General features: G+C 49.0%; 8 protein-coding genes across 9 annotated transcripts; 3 read left to right on the top strand and 5 right to left on the bottom strand.

Moving 5' to 3' along the window:
* Nucleotides 1-602: 602 nt before the first annotated feature.
* On the top strand, nucleotides 603-2,653 carry FOXG_13845 (ATPase). The gene has a single exon (XM_018393867.1). The coding sequence runs from the start codon at nucleotides 799-801 to the stop codon at nucleotides 2,458-2,460; it is 1,662 nt and encodes a 553-aa protein (XP_018253226.1). The 5' UTR covers nucleotides 603-798; the 3' UTR covers nucleotides 2,461-2,653.
* Nucleotides 2,654-2,749: 96 nt separating this feature from the next.
* On the bottom strand, nucleotides 2,750-4,543 carry FOXG_13844 (uncharacterized protein). The gene is made up of 3 exons (XM_018393866.1): nucleotides 3,450-4,543; nucleotides 3,041-3,376; nucleotides 2,750-2,988 (listed from the first exon to the last, which is right to left on the bottom strand). Exons 1-3 carry the CDS (start codon nucleotides 4,033-4,035, stop codon nucleotides 2,954-2,956), a joined length of 957 nt encoding a protein of 318 aa, XP_018253225.1. The 5' UTR covers nucleotides 4,036-4,543; the 3' UTR covers nucleotides 2,750-2,953.
* Nucleotides 4,544-4,863: 320 nt separating this feature from the next.
* On the bottom strand, nucleotides 4,864-5,295 carry FOXG_21269 (uncharacterized protein; the record flags this gene model as incomplete). Its single annotated transcript, XM_018401592.1, has 1 exon — nucleotides 4,864-5,295. One exon carries the CDS (start codon nucleotides 5,293-5,295, stop codon nucleotides 4,864-4,866), a length of 432 nt encoding a protein of 143 aa, XP_018253224.1.
* A 172-nt stretch (nucleotides 5,296-5,467) lies between these two features.
* On the bottom strand, nucleotides 5,468-6,133 carry FOXG_13843 (uncharacterized protein; the record flags this gene model as incomplete). The annotated part of the gene is made up of 5 exons (XM_018393865.1): nucleotides 5,468-5,565; nucleotides 5,624-5,711; nucleotides 5,787-5,880; nucleotides 5,933-5,991; nucleotides 6,041-6,133. The coding sequence occupies 5 exons, from the start codon at nucleotides 6,131-6,133 to the stop codon at nucleotides 5,468-5,470; spliced, it is 432 nt and encodes a 143-aa protein (XP_018253223.1).
* A 374-nt stretch (nucleotides 6,134-6,507) lies between these two features.
* FOXG_13842 (uncharacterized protein) lies at nucleotides 6,508-8,103 on the top strand. The gene is made up of 3 exons (XM_018393864.1): nucleotides 6,508-6,621; nucleotides 6,669-6,728; nucleotides 6,787-8,103. Exons 1-3 carry the CDS (start codon nucleotides 6,594-6,596, stop codon nucleotides 7,806-7,808), a joined length of 1,110 nt encoding a protein of 369 aa, XP_018253222.1. The 5' UTR covers nucleotides 6,508-6,593; the 3' UTR covers nucleotides 7,809-8,103.
* Nucleotides 8,104-8,999: 896 nt separating this feature from the next.
* On the top strand, nucleotides 9,000-12,381 carry FOXG_13841 (uncharacterized protein). 2 transcript variants are annotated; one of them, XM_018393863.1, is made up of 4 exons: nucleotides 9,000-9,235; nucleotides 9,328-9,473; nucleotides 9,544-10,661; nucleotides 10,714-12,381. In XM_018393863.1, exons 1-4 carry the CDS (start codon nucleotides 9,190-9,192, stop codon nucleotides 11,108-11,110), a joined length of 1,707 nt encoding a protein of 568 aa, XP_018253221.1. In that variant the 5' UTR covers nucleotides 9,000-9,189; the 3' UTR covers nucleotides 11,111-12,381. The 2 variants fall into 2 exon arrangements, with proteins under 2 accessions (XP_018253221.1, XP_018253220.1); XM_018393862.1 differs by having other exon boundaries at nucleotides 9,000-9,473.
* On the bottom strand, nucleotides 11,203-12,632 carry FOXG_13840 (uncharacterized protein). Its single transcript, XM_018393861.1, has 2 exons — nucleotides 12,479-12,632; nucleotides 11,203-12,381 (listed from the first exon to the last, which is right to left on the bottom strand). The coding sequence occupies exons 1-2, from the start codon at nucleotides 12,496-12,498 to the stop codon at nucleotides 11,328-11,330; spliced, it is 1,074 nt and encodes a 357-aa protein (XP_018253219.1). The 5' UTR covers nucleotides 12,499-12,632; the 3' UTR covers nucleotides 11,203-11,327.
* A 239-nt stretch (nucleotides 12,633-12,871) lies between these two features.
* FOXG_13839 (uncharacterized protein) lies at nucleotides 12,872-14,094 on the bottom strand. Its single transcript, XM_018393860.1, has 3 exons — nucleotides 13,839-14,094; nucleotides 13,599-13,785; nucleotides 12,872-13,533 (listed from the first exon to the last, which is right to left on the bottom strand). The coding sequence occupies exons 1-3, from the start codon at nucleotides 13,923-13,925 to the stop codon at nucleotides 13,184-13,186; spliced, it is 624 nt and encodes a 207-aa protein (XP_018253218.1). The 5' UTR covers nucleotides 13,926-14,094; the 3' UTR covers nucleotides 12,872-13,183.
* Nucleotides 14,095-14,100: the final 6 nt, after the last annotated feature.

Genomic DNA, 14,100 nt, shown 5'->3' with positions numbered 1-14,100 from the left:
GTTGAGTGTTGTCGCGCGCCTTACATACAGTAGCTAGTTGAGAGGTCAGATTTCGAGCATCACTTGTGAAACAGCATTCGAAATCACAATTCCTACTTAAAGCCTTTCGTTGGCGATCGAGCCTATCACGCATCATGTCATGCAGAAGCAACACGAGACCGTGAAAACACGCCAGTACTAGGCAAACGCAAGGCCGAAACAAGCATAGCATCGCCTAAAGTGCGGTCACTCAAGACATCAGCTTAAAGAAATCGAACATTGGTACAGCATTGAGATGTAAATATATATCGGCTTGGCGGCACAGGCGTTATGGAACGAGCATGAAAGGGATTGGTGGTCGTTGAAGCATTATCATGGAGTTATGTTAAGGGTTTTTAGCAATTTAGTCAACCAGGCTATTGAAATGGTTGTCGCCATAGCCAATATAAAACAATGTAATCTTTTGATTCTAAACTGTTCATAATGTGTAGTGAAAAGTCGTGAAACTGTATAAGGAATGGACGGTAGTGGTAGTCCAGACTAACAAATACCGATTATATGGATCCGAGAGCGGCCCGTTGTTCGGGGATTGGTCCCCACGATTTTGAACACGGACTTGCACGCGTTTTAGTTAGTTCAGGTACGGTCCACTCTATTTTGTTCACTTGAGCTGGTCACCTCCCATGCTTCATTCCATGCATGATCCTAATCTGCCAACCAACCGATGACAACTCACCACAACCTAACGTCCACTGCCAAGTCGCATAACAAACCAAGCTCGCCCTCTGTGGTTCGGTGATCGGCACGACTACAGCGACCATGGCGGTCGACTGCCCCATCTGCAACAAGCCTGTCAAATCGTCCGAGATCAACAGCCACATCGACTCAGGATGCGAGAGCTTCATCATAGACAAAGAGAAGGCCCCGACACCACCGCAATCACAGACACCACAAAGTAACTCTCAGAAACGAAGCGCTTCTAACTTCTTCTCTACGCCCGCGCCCAAACGACAAGCTGCCTCAGAGAACCGAACAGCGACTCCCGTCAACGGAGCATTACAACCCATAGCAGGGAAGAAAAGGACTTTCGAAGAAGGCCCAGGTCATGGGGTAGCAAGCTTCAAGGATGCGGAAGAGACGACGAACGGCGAGAATGCCAACGGAACGAGTACTTGGTCTCCAAATACTGAGCAGGATGGAAGAGCGGCGAAGAAGACAAAGACACAACGAGCTGCGCCTTTGGCCGAACGAATGCGACCACGAAACCTCGACGAAGTATGCGGACAAGATCTAGTCGGACCAAATGGTGTGCTGCGCTCTCTGATCGAGTCGAACCAAGTACCCTCGATGATTCTCTGGGGTGCTTCAGGCACAGGAAAGACGACAATAGCACGATGTATCGCTCGTATGGTCGGCAGTCGGTTCATCGAACTCAATGCGACAAGTACAGGAGTCAGCGAGTGCAAGAAATACTTCCAAGAGGCGATGAATGATCTTGCTCTTACTGGTCGCAAGACCATAATATTTTGTGACGAGATTCATCGCTTCAATAAGGCCCAGCAAGACGTGTTCCTCAAGCCTGTTGAGGCCGGTACTGTGACGCTCATCGGCGCAACTACAGAGAACCCTTCTTTCAAGGTGGCAAATGCTTTGCTCTCCCGATGTCGTACCTTTACGTTGCAGTCTCTTACAGCAGAGGATGTAGTACGCATTTTACAGCGGGCAATCAAGGAGGAAGAATCAGTTTATCCGCAAACACCATTATTGGACGAAGCTATGGTGACCTACCTGGCACGCTTTGCGGATGGTGATGCTCGTACTGCCTTGAACCTCCTCGAGCTCGCCCTTTCGCTCACAACTCGTGAGGGTATCACACAAGAAGATATCAAAGCCGCCCTTACCAAGACTCTCGTTTATGACCGTGCAGGCGACCAACATTACGATACTATTTCTGCTTTCCACAAGTCGGTCCGTGGAAACGATGCAGATGCGGCACTCTACTATCTTGCTCGCATGCTCCAATCCGGCGAGGACCCCTTATTCATCGCCCGCCGCATGGTTGTCATTGCCTCCGAAGACGTTGGCCTGGCGGATAACACCCTCCTACCACTTGCTACGGCAACATACACAGCCACACAACAAATTGGCATGCCAGAAGCTAGGATACCTCTGGCACACTGTACTGTTGCGCTATGTAATGCGCCCAAGAGCACCAAGGCCTACCGTGCTCTCAACAATGCCTACGCAGCCCTACGCGAACCAGGTGTGGCCGGTCTTCCTGTACCTCTGCATCTGCGCAATGCTCCTACAAGACTCATGCGTGACATGGGATATGGCGCTGAGTACAAGTATCCACCAAATTACCGTGATGGACAGGTGAAGCAGACATATTTACCCGACGAACTTGTTGGACGTCGGTTTGTTGAGGACCGGGATCTAGGAACAGAAGTTGATCCAGATCTTGAGATGGACGGAACATAGTTATATGGATGGAATCTGGAATAGACTGGATGGCATAAGGAAATGGATAAAAAGTGTAGTTTTGCATTGTCTCAGGAGTAAGGATAACGTTGGCTACCCCCAGGGGTTTATAATACTGTACTATAAATGCTGTGCCATAGAGACTTGGAAACAGAGACTAAAATTACCTCTCTGTGGTTCTCGTTAACATACCTGTTCTCTTTCTTTTGTGATACAAGATTAAAGGCACGTACTTCACGGTATAGTGAATGACAGGCATAGCAACTTCACCAGATATTACAAGGTATCATGATTTCTCCCATAAAGCTTTGTCCCATTAAACTACCTAAACCGATCTTCAAGCCCGTGAAGATTTTATCAGCCATCTAGGCCAGGTACCCAAACATAATCCCAGTCGTCTAAAACCCATAAATGGTACATTCAAGTAATAACATATTCAACTCAAATCGTCCGTGGTATCAACACCTCCAAGAATTTCATGTCATTGCTCAACTTAAACCACACTGTCCAACTTGTAAGGCATGGCACCTTGAGAATCGTTAGTATTTGGCACCGTAGGAAAGAGTTGAAGATGACTTACCACCCATGCCGCCAAATGAGTTAATGCCTTGGGCCTGAGCTGGGAATCCACCAGCTGAGCAGGAGACCATGCATACACAGCTGCCATCGCCACCGATGACACCCTTTCCAGGGACAACTCCTGTGGCTTCAGGAGCCGCGGGAGCAGGTGGTGCAGCCTCAGCAGGCTTGGACTCAGCAGGAGGAGCGGGAGGTGCAGGGGCAGCATCGCCGCCTGTGATGGGAGTAGCCTTGCCATCACCATTCTGTTGAATGGCTAGAAGCGCGGGAGGCTCGCCGGCCAGCGTTGGATTCCAGGTCATCGTTGTTGTTCTTGCGACGACGGAATAGTTTTGACCTTGTGGATATCGTTTAAGCAGATTATGATGGTTTAGTATAAGAACCAGGATACGATTAGGGTTGTCACGTACAGAGAGGAGTGTCAACCATGACTTGCATAGCGACTTGGGGAGGAGGAGAAACGGTGTTGTTAGGGTTGGGCATGAAACCAGAGTCCATGCCACCCTCGAGAAGAGCACAAGGCTTATCGAAACCAGACTGAGAGACGGTGTGGTTCTGTGACAGGAACTCGAAGACAACAGTGTCGCCGATGGGGATATTGTGAAGCTCCTCAGGCTGGTAGACTAGACCTCCTGGACCACCAACAGTGACGGTGTGCTGAGAAGGAGCTGCAGGAGTAGCAACGGCCTCGCCTCCCTTGGTGACGGTCTCAGTAACTGTGACCTTTTCGTTGATGGTGGTAGTTTCGGCACCTGCTCCAGGGTTCGCCCAGATGATGATGATCTCGGTCTTGGAGATCTTGTGACCTCCCGAAACGATCTTCTTGTGTCCACTGAGAAGCTCTGCAGGAAGAGAGTTTCCAGGTATGGCTTCCGCGGGTACAGCTTCGGCAGGCATAGGATGATCCCGTCGTTCAGGCTGAGCAAAGTCGAGGAAACGCGCCATGGTCAAGGGCGCAAAGGCGGCGGCCACGGCCAGACTAGTTGAAGCTTTCATGATGTTTAAACTTGAGGGTATTAAAGTAGAAAAGGAAAAAGATTGCGAGTTGTTCGGGCCAGAGACGAGTCGAGATGAGATCGATCTAGCGATTAAGAGACTAAGTAAGTAATAATGAAGAGGGCCTGCCTTCAAAGAAAGGAATTCTCAAGTGCAAAAAGAATGAAGCACAAGAAACAATTGAGAAAGAGATGGAGATATGGGGATGGGATGTTTGTTGACAATCGTGGTACTGCTGTGCCCTTATTATACCTTGCCTTGCTTCTCACGAGCGAGCGAAACTGTTTAAACAATGGAACCGCCTGTAACCCCCTTGAAAAGACAAGCCCTCAAACACATTTTCGAAACACGGCCGCTGAAGAAGCCGAATCTTAGCTTTGCTCGCTTCGGTCTGTCTAGATCCGATCAACTAGTTACCTAGGCCTGTGAAACGCTTGTTGATGCGGGGGTGGTCTCTGTGACAGGTCCGTCTCGGATCACGTTTGGTGTTTTGGAGTTTTACCCTTTTGCGCTGTTCCTAGTGCCAAGCGAGTAATATGCGACACAAGGATTGGGATGGGTTTCTTACGTAGCGGCCAGTATAGGCCTAAAGTGCTTAATTAAGTCTATATAGGGTCGTATCAACCAACGTTAACAGGGGCTGTTTTTGTTAGTGGTGAGACGTCAAAGAGACAGGTCCGACAAAGCCAAGAACGGGACTTGGCTACTCCGTGCGTGCTCAGAGTCCAAGGCCCAGCCACCTGAGGTTTCTATTATACCAGAATTGCAGTATAATATCGTCGACCCGATGCTCACTGAAGCCAAGAAGGGCCAAGCTAATAAATACACTTATCCTCGCCGTTTGAGCGGCACGGAGGCCGTTTCACCATTGATCGTCAACGGTGAGGTTTCATCGACATAGTCTTGTCCGCGATAGACCCTTCCAGGCACAATAATTCGGACGACAAAAAGTTTATCGCTTTGACAGGGCATGAGACCTAATATGTGACCTACCTTAATCGATTTGCGTGTATCATTGGTGTTGCTATGGATGCTTAACTGATAACCATACTCTGCGCAGTATTGTATCCACAGAGAAGGAGACCTGCCTGCACCGTACTTAGCGCTGGTATAGTCTCTTGGGTCACAAATTGCGGTCGCTATATCTCGACATAATATGGACTTACAGCAAACCTCTAAATTCTGGCCTTGGCATCTTGAGGCCTCTCGTTTCGACGGAAACGCCACGAACCTCTCCTGAATCCATCCGTTCTCATCCATCCATGAACATTTCCACGTGAATCAGCGGCCGATCTTGCATCGTAGCATCAATGGCAACAGCCCGACCGAGAAACCCATGCGTATGCCATGACTTTCTCTGACAAAATTGGGGATGACTACCGCTCTTCCGTGTTTCAAGGATGCAAAATTGTTTCTTCGCTTACGAACCATCCTACTTCTGCTGAGCTTGCTGTTGTCCTTCGTACAACCCTGTGTAGTACCCAGCATAGTACCATGACATAAGGAGTTTCTTGAGGCTTTCGTCCTGAACTGTGTGTTTTGATTAGTCCTATATGACAAGAAATACCATTCAAGGATCTTGACTTACCGGAACCTAGGACGGTTTGTATAGGAAATGAGGGAGTCCCTTGTGACGCGATTGGCTCCTTAGACTCGTTGCGCGACGATGGGATCTCCTAAGCTTCCATGTTAGTTGTCTGAGCATATGAAGCCAAGATTCTTATGGTACAGAGCAACATAGCCAAACCCACCTTGTTTTGTTCTGCTGTTCCCGAGTCCAACTCAATCTCTTCTGTTTCTGTAACTTGGGGTTGCTCAGATCCAGATTCAGCCTCCGCCTCGGCCCTTCGTTCACGAGTTAGCCGAGTGAATCCCACCTCTTGAGGATTCAACTTACCGATTTTGAGGCTCTAACTCCCGTACACTTCCGCCCTTAGCGTGAATGCTGTGATATTTCTGCAGGATGTCTGTCAGTAACCGTTTGCGATAGAGAGAACTTACTTACCTTGTACTCTTGTAAGGCTTCGTTCCAAGAGTCAATCAGGGCAGAATCATCCCATATCTCCTCTTGTGTCAGTTTCTCTTGCTTTTTTGACATCTTGTGCAATCAAATGTCGAACTGCGAAGATGGAGAGTTCTGGGTATTGAACTGTTAGGTTGTGTTTGAGAAGCTTCGGTTTCAGATGGCTGAGGTCGAAGAGTTATTGTCTGCTTGATTCGAAGTTCACAAGAAGCATAAGTGCCGAATATGAGTCGATAAGATTCTGTCAAGAATATAAATTGAGTTGTCAGGTAATGGTTGATGATGCCGATTGGTCTTATTCTGTATGTCACAGCGCTGCCCGGGTTGTAAGCTTCAGAAGCTACAGACACTTTTTAGTGGACCAAGCCGCTGAAAGGACCCCAACCCCCACTACGATAAACTGATAGTGCACGCGATTCTTCACCGCCCAGAGCAAACATGGCAGAATCCCATTTTTTTTCAATGGCCCACGCATCTTTTTCTGTGGGAGTCTAGCTTTTGAGTATCTAGCAACAAGACAACCAAATCAGACACAATGGCCCCAGAATTGAGAAAGAGAAAGTGTAAGTAATTCGAGAGTCATGAATATTCATGCGCTGACTCTTTTTAGCCGCTTCGGACATCAAGAAGCCCAACGGCGCTGCCAAAGCTGCCCAGCCTAAGCGAAAAGGTAGAGACATAATGCCCACGATATAGCTTTTCTTGTGTCGCTAACACAGCTTTTACAGCCCCCGAGGATGCGTCGCCTGTGTCGCTGAAGAAGCAAAAGTCTGTCAAGAAGACTGTTGTCACAAAAAAGGCCGCTACCAAGCCGGCGCAAAAGTCCAAGAGCAAGCCCGAGGAAGTCAAGGTCGTCGAGGAGGAAACCACCACACTCGATATCCCCGATGAATCTTCCGAGTCTGAGGCGGAGGAGGGCAAGGAGGTCCAGGCGATCGTGAAGGAGCTGGACTCTGACGACGAGGACATCACCGAGGGCGACTCTAGCTTCAAGCAGGGACAGGATGTCGGCAAGATCCCCAAGGTCTCCAAGGATGTGCAGAAGGCCGCCAAGTCTTCCGACGAGGAAGCTGGAGTTATCTACATCGGTCGCATTCCCCACGGTTTCTACGAGCATGAGATGAGACAGTACTTTGAGCAGTTTGGCCCCATCGTTGCGCTACGACTTTCCCGAAACAAGAAGACCGGTGCCAGCAAGCACTACGCTTTCGTCAAGTTCGAGGAGGCCTCTACCGCCGAGATCGTGTGCAAGACCATGGACAACTACCTTCTGTTCGGCCACATCCTCAAGTGCCGAATGATCCCCAAGGAGCAGGTTCGCGACGATTTGTTCAAGGGCGCCAACCGACGATTCAAGAAGGTCCCCTGGAACAAGATGGCAGGTCACAAGCTTGAGAAGCCTTTGACCGAGTCTGCATGGGCGAACAAGGTTACAAAGGAGAACTCTAAGCGCGCAAAGAAGGCTGCTAAGCTCAAGGAGCTTGGTTACGAGTTCGATGCCCCCGAGATCAAGGACGTGCCAGCCCCTGCTGCTATTGAGAACGGAGAGAGCGAGACCAAGGCCATTGAAGATGCGCCCGCTGAGAAGGAGGAGGAGCCCAAGGAGGAGGAGCCCGCTGAGGTCGTTGAGACAGTTGTCGAGGAGAAGACTGAGGTCATTACCGAGGAGAAGCCAGCTCCCAAGGCCAAGGGCAAGGCCGCAAAGGGCAAGGCAACAAAAGCAGGCAAGGGCCGAAAGGCAAAGGCTTGAGTACGGAATTGTTCAATTCAATTGGGTTTCGGAGTTTTAAAGCGGCATAGACATAGTTTCAAAAGATCCATGTATAATGAAACGAATGCAAGTTGGATCATCAGTCACGCGCTTCTTCTTTTTCTACAAAAAGGTTTTCAACGATGATATATGTACGCACATAAGCGAACCCATAGCACTCATAGGAAATAAAAGAGCAAGCAATGAGATTATGAAAGGCGATTATAGTCTACTTCGCGCTCGATCGCGAAAAAGCCACGGAAAACAATGGTCTTTTTCAAAAGTGTGATTGCGAAGGGTAAAAATATGTGAAGAAGAAAAAACGAGATTCGACGCGCGAGACAGATAAGAAAATAGCATCGTGAGGATCCACTCGAATATGACTAAGCTCGATTTCACCTGGACATTCAACCAGAGCATCTTGTCCAGCTTTTTGTACTATCTACTCAGAGTTAACTGACTTGATTTGTTGCAAAAATATCTGAATCAGCTTTGAATTCGTATCTCAGATAGTTTACCCTCGTCGAGTAAAATATCTTGCATAGATCTTGAGTTCGTGATTCACCAATGCTTATGTTTGCGTCTCTTACACGAAACGCTGTATAGGAACCAACTGATTGAGGTTCATGATGGGCCACATTGAATTCACCGAGTAATGAAAAACCTTATTCTTTGATCCGACGTATCATGGGAGTCTTTCTTTATGGCACCTGGCACTGACTGCAGTTGCTGATAAGTGAGTCAGTGCAAAGGAGGATGTTTCACTAAGATGGGAACAGAAAAGAACATTTTGTCCTCATAACTGTGGCACAGAATTGACAGTGTTTGAAAGGGATCCATACACCGAATCAGAGAGAGTTGAGCCGTGAGTTACTGTTCCATTATATGTAAGTAGCGAACCATCCTCAGTCAGTGATTGGAGGCCATTCTCGAGTCTAGATCCTGCAAGGTACATGAATATCACACAGTCGGCCATTGGTTTTTGAAAGTTAAGAGAATATTTTCATGATCAAAATCATATACTCGTGCAACTGATATAATGCTACAGTAGTAGCCGGCCGACAATTCGGAGCCGACCTCGCCGGAAGATCAGCCGTTGAAACGTCTCGGAACTCCAGGGCACTTCCAGGCCAAGTCCACTAAAATCCACCAGGTACGTCAGCTGGTGGCTGCTGACATGCAATTTGGAGACGGGACACCACCTACCAACGGAACCTAACACCAGGGAGGGTCAATAATTACTGACACGTACCAAACATCCAATTCCCGTTTGTTCCTCTTAAAGCAACCTGTAATCCACCCACAGGCGCTAGGATTATCTGCACGACATTGAACCTCTACATCTGGGTCTGGATGCTCTATCCAGACTAAAAAACTCACCATGTCTTCCACCGTCGCAACGAACCCGACCCAGGAGACGAATTCAGGTGCGTGCAATCCCTACCCCTGCCAATTGACGTGGAAATGGAGATTCGAGAACGTGTCCTAACCCATGGGGTCTCGCTTCCTACTCGTGCAGGGTCGTCAAAAAAGAAGAACAACAAGAAGAAGAAGAACGCCAACAAGAACAAGGCTGCTGAGCAACCTGTTAGTGGTAGTTCAGACCCTCAACAGGGTTCAGATAAAGAGACCCTCGAAGACGAGCCCGAGACACCCACTCAGCCCGTACGTAGTTATGATGCTCACCTCCCATATCATACAATTGCGCGCGCGCTGACATGTATCAACTCCACAGGAAACTCCAGTCAATGCAGACGCAGTCAATGCAGACGAAGTCGTAAACGAAGAAGCTCCTCCTGTCTACAGTAACGGGCATGCCGTAGAGCCCAAGGCTCAGAGCAACGGGCTCACACCCCCTCCAGTTGATGGCGAAAAGGAAAAGCCCGACGATTCAGATACCTCCGCCAAGCTAGAGGCCATGAGCCAGGAACGAGAGGCCTTGCGGGCCGAGGTCGAACAGCTACGGAAGCAGCTCGAGAATATCCAAGAGACGCACAGCAATGAAGTCACACAACTCAAGAGCGATCTAGAGGAGAGCAATGCTGCCAAGGAGAATGCCGAAGAGGAATACCAGACCCTTCTTGGTCGAGTTGAGAAGATTAAACAGACGCTGAGCGACCGGTTCAAGCGTGACAAGGCAGAGCTCGAAGAAAGCAAAGAGCGTATAGAAGAGCTCGAGGCAGAGAATGAGGAACTAAGAAATAACGCTGTATCGTCTGGAGACGATGTCGCCAAGCTAAAGGAGGAGCTACAAGATGCGACCAGGGAGCTCAACACTCTTCGAAGTCGCAACAACCTATCAGCACAAAACTGGAGCAAGGAGAAGGAAGAATTGGTCCGACATGTTCAACATCTTAAGGAGGAGATGGAGACCACCGCCAATGCCATGGGCGAATGGGAAGTTATCGCCATGGAAGAGCGATCCATTAAGGAGAGCTTGGTTGACAAGGTCTCGGAGCTAGAGGAACAAGTTACTATCCTACGACAAAACTACGAGAACGCCACTACAGAGCGAGAGAGCCAAACGACCCTTATCGAAAACCTACAGAACGCCCTCCGCGAAATCCAAGATGCTCGCAAGAAGGAGCTTCGCGATATGGTCGAAACAACCGAGGCGCAAGTCCAAGCTCTCAAGAAACAGGTGCAAGAAGCCGATGCCCGCGCAAAGGAAGCTGAAGAAGCCAAACAAACGCTCTCACAAGAGCTTGAGCGAACAGCGCCTTACGAGAAGGAGGTCAAGGAGAAGAACCTTCTCATTGGAAAGTTGAGACATGAGGCGATTGTGTTGAACGACCACTTGACGAAGGCACTACGGTACCTCAAGAAGACAAAGCCGGAAGACAATGTTGACAGGTACGTCTGGTATATGACAACTCATATGAAGCTTTATGCTAACTACGACTAGACAAATCGTCACAAACCATCTCCTCCACTTCCTCACACTCGACCGCGGTGACGCCAAGCGTTTCCAGGTCCTCCAAGTAATGGCTGGCTATCTCAACTGGACAGACGAGCAACGAGAGCAAGCCGGTCTCGCTCGTCCAGGCACATCATCTAATTCTCTCCGCCTACCCATGTCACCATTTACACGCACACCAAGCTCACCATCTCTCAACACCGATCTCTTCAACGAGTCAACATCGGCCAAAGACAAAGAGTCTTTGTCTGAGCTATGGGCAAACTTCTTGGAGCGCAGCGCACAGGAGGGCGCTCTGGAAACACCAAGTAGGAAGGGTAGCACTAGCAGTGCTGCTACGGGACCAGTGAGGCCAGAGTCGACAAGGCCGGAGTCTAAGACATAATGTTGAATGTTGGAATTATGATGTGGAAATTACACTATATGTATGTATGGAGTGGACACGGTGCATGTTTCAGGGAGAGACATAACGCTCGACTGTGACAAGAGAAAGGATGAGATATGGTTTTCATGGTTATTCAAGCCAGGTTTCAACGGTCATAGACCTCTATGTAAGAATAGCTCTGTTAAAGAAGGGTTGGGATAATACGCAGGAGGACGGATTAGATACTATCGTCGTCTGCCGTTTCTCCACGCAAGGAGTGCAATACATTTTGTGCATATCCTTCAGCGTCCCTCGTTATGGTCGCCACATCAATGCGATTAGTCAATGCATCGTTGACTCCCTCTACAACCTCCCTTTCCTCCATGACCTCGCCCATGAGGCGCACTTCGTGGCTCCAGTAGGCATGGCTTCGTGATCGAAGATCTTCATCGCGCAGCGCAGTGTTCTTGACAATGCCGAGAGCACTAAGCTTGCTCTTCACGATAAGGAGAGCACGGGAAGTTGCCTCGATGCGCTCCACGGGCGATGGAGGCTCGACGAAGGCGCGGTTTGTAGCAGATAGATATAGAAGCCAGCCCAGAGCTGCATCGAAAGCTGCGAGGGTGACGAGGCGCGCAACTCTAGCAGTCCAGTAAAAGAAGTCAACTTCTGACAGACGCAGAGCACGTGCGTTGGCTTGATAGTTATAAGAGTTGACAAAGTAGATATCGAGAGCGGCAATAGTCATAGCAGCCATTGTAGCCTTTGGTCGCCATTGGGAACCAGCTCGCCCTGTGAAAGTCGGACTCGTAACGAAAGCAATGGCGAAGAGGTTCGCGATATGAGGCCACAGTAGTTGTGGTAGAGCATAATAGAAGAATGTCTTTGGCTCTTCCGAAGTGCAGAACGGGCAGTTCGCGAGCACTTCAGGCCCAAATTGCAAATATAGCAGCCGACTCTCCAAGTTGACAAATCTGCCCCTCAGCGCTTCGTCTTGCTTCGTAAGAACATTGTCAGGTCTTCCGACTGCAACACGGTTGAAAAGAACATCGACTGGGATCTGCAGGCGACTCTGGGTCGCAAGGAACACGTTCTCGGGTGCGAACGGTGGTAATGTCTTGAGGATGTAGCTGATGATTAAGAAGGCGAGGAGGGCGAGCGCAACGCGGACTTTGGGCGGTACGGGAACTATAGGCGCATGTCGGGCTTGCGAAGAGGCTTTGACGGATCTATAGTATGATATGGCCTTTGGTAAAAGTATAGGGCCAAAGAATATGAGGAGAGACCGGAGACTGGTTAAGGTTAGTTATTGATTGTACACGATGTGTAAGTGGCTATCAAGAAGAATAAAGTCACGAGGACAAATTCAATACTAGGAGATGTACTTACGAGTCCCATGGGATCGCCATTATGGCGAATATCAAGCCGAAATGGTCGTGTTCCTTTGTTGGTTCTGAGTTGTCGAAGTTGAACACGTTTTGCTACAAGATTAAGACGAGGCTGATAAACGACGTCAGTTCAGGAACAGCTACAATAAGGCAAAGGTGGCGCCCAAGCCCAAGGTAGGCCTGAAGGACAGCGTCTGTCGGCCAATGTGGGGGCTTGAACTTTTGGTGGGGCCGACGTCTCTTTTCAACGTAAAACCTCGGATTTTTCTTCTCTTTAACAAATTTCTTTCCTTCTTCACCTCAACCATTCACCACAAGCAACTCCTCTTCTTCGCCTTTTTGTTCACAATCACACCCCTCACAATACTCACTATAGCTCAGTAGCGCAATAATATGGCTCTTGCGCCGTTATTCACTGCCTCCCACTCCCCCCGTGCATCCGTGTATCATCATTACCATTGGCACTTTCGAAGCTTTGGCGATCTCTCTGTGGTCGCTAGAGTCAATATGTTGCCTAGATCAAGCCCCAAATACCCTGCCAAGGGTTATTCTCTGTCGTGTTACAAAGTCTCAGCTTTGGCAATGAGGAACTTTGCGTCAAATTTATCTAAGAGATACATCTCCCCAATCGTAGTCAAGCTTTGCTTGTAAATATGCATGTTTTTACTATGTGCGCGAACTAGCTACATCTATCAATGCGGTTTGCCTATGACTTCTTCTTCTCCTCCGCAGCGACCTTCTGGGCTGCGACGGGTGCTTCCTTGACCTGCTTCGCGTTGAGGAGCAGACCAGCGATACCCACGATCAAGTCGCTGAAAAGCGCGATAACTCCTGTGCATGCCAACTGCCACGAGGCGATGCTCACGCTTCCGATGGGGGCGCGAGGGAAAGACAGGATCCATTCTGCCCAGTAAGGGAACCAGCCGTAAGGAAGCCAGAACATGGGCTCGGTAGCGTACCAGAAAGGCAGGAAGTATTGCGGAGCGCGTGTAACGACGATTCGGAGAACGGTGAGGATCTTGTCAAAGTTGGATCGTGCTGCCTCGTTGGTTTTCTCTGTAGTGGTCATTTGTCAGCTCTCTCTTTGATTCCCTTGAATCTCTACGGCAGATGCGACGTACTGGTCTTCTCTAGCTGTTCGAGAAGCTTGTCGTGCTGACGACGGAGCTTTGCCCACTTGGCAAATTCATCCTGACTACTCGTGGAGTTCAGATCTCGTCGGACCTTGAGATAATCGGCCTGGAGCTTGCGTTGCTCGCCGGCAGCCTTTGCTGTCGATACGGGGAGGAAGTTGATTATTGTCCAGAGCTTTTTCAATTAGTAGCTGAGCTAGATGACACGGCCTGGGCTAAGTAGCATACCAAGTTATTGATTGCGGCGGCTCCAATGGTATTGACGAGGTTGACAACAACTTCGACAACGAAGATGCTGAGCATTAGGGAGGCCATCTTAGGAATCGAAGTGTATCTTATCGGTAGTAACGGGTGATAAGCGTTGAATATGTGAGCTCTGTATTCGGCCCTGCACCAACCTAAGGTTGAGCTCGTGATGTTGATGGTGATGTTGGTTTTGGTGGTTTGTTAAACGTGGTCAAGCCATGTCATAACCCCGACACTTGCATGG

This window comes from Fusarium oxysporum, chromosome 10, assembly GCF_000149955.1.
Source record: "Fusarium oxysporum f. sp. lycopersici 4287 chromosome 10, whole genome shotgun sequence".
Classification (NCBI taxonomy): Eukaryota; Fungi; Ascomycota; class Sordariomycetes; order Hypocreales; family Nectriaceae; genus Fusarium; species Fusarium oxysporum.
The sequence above is the reverse complement of the archived record's forward strand: the minus strand, read 5'-3'. Positions and strand labels throughout refer to the sequence as shown.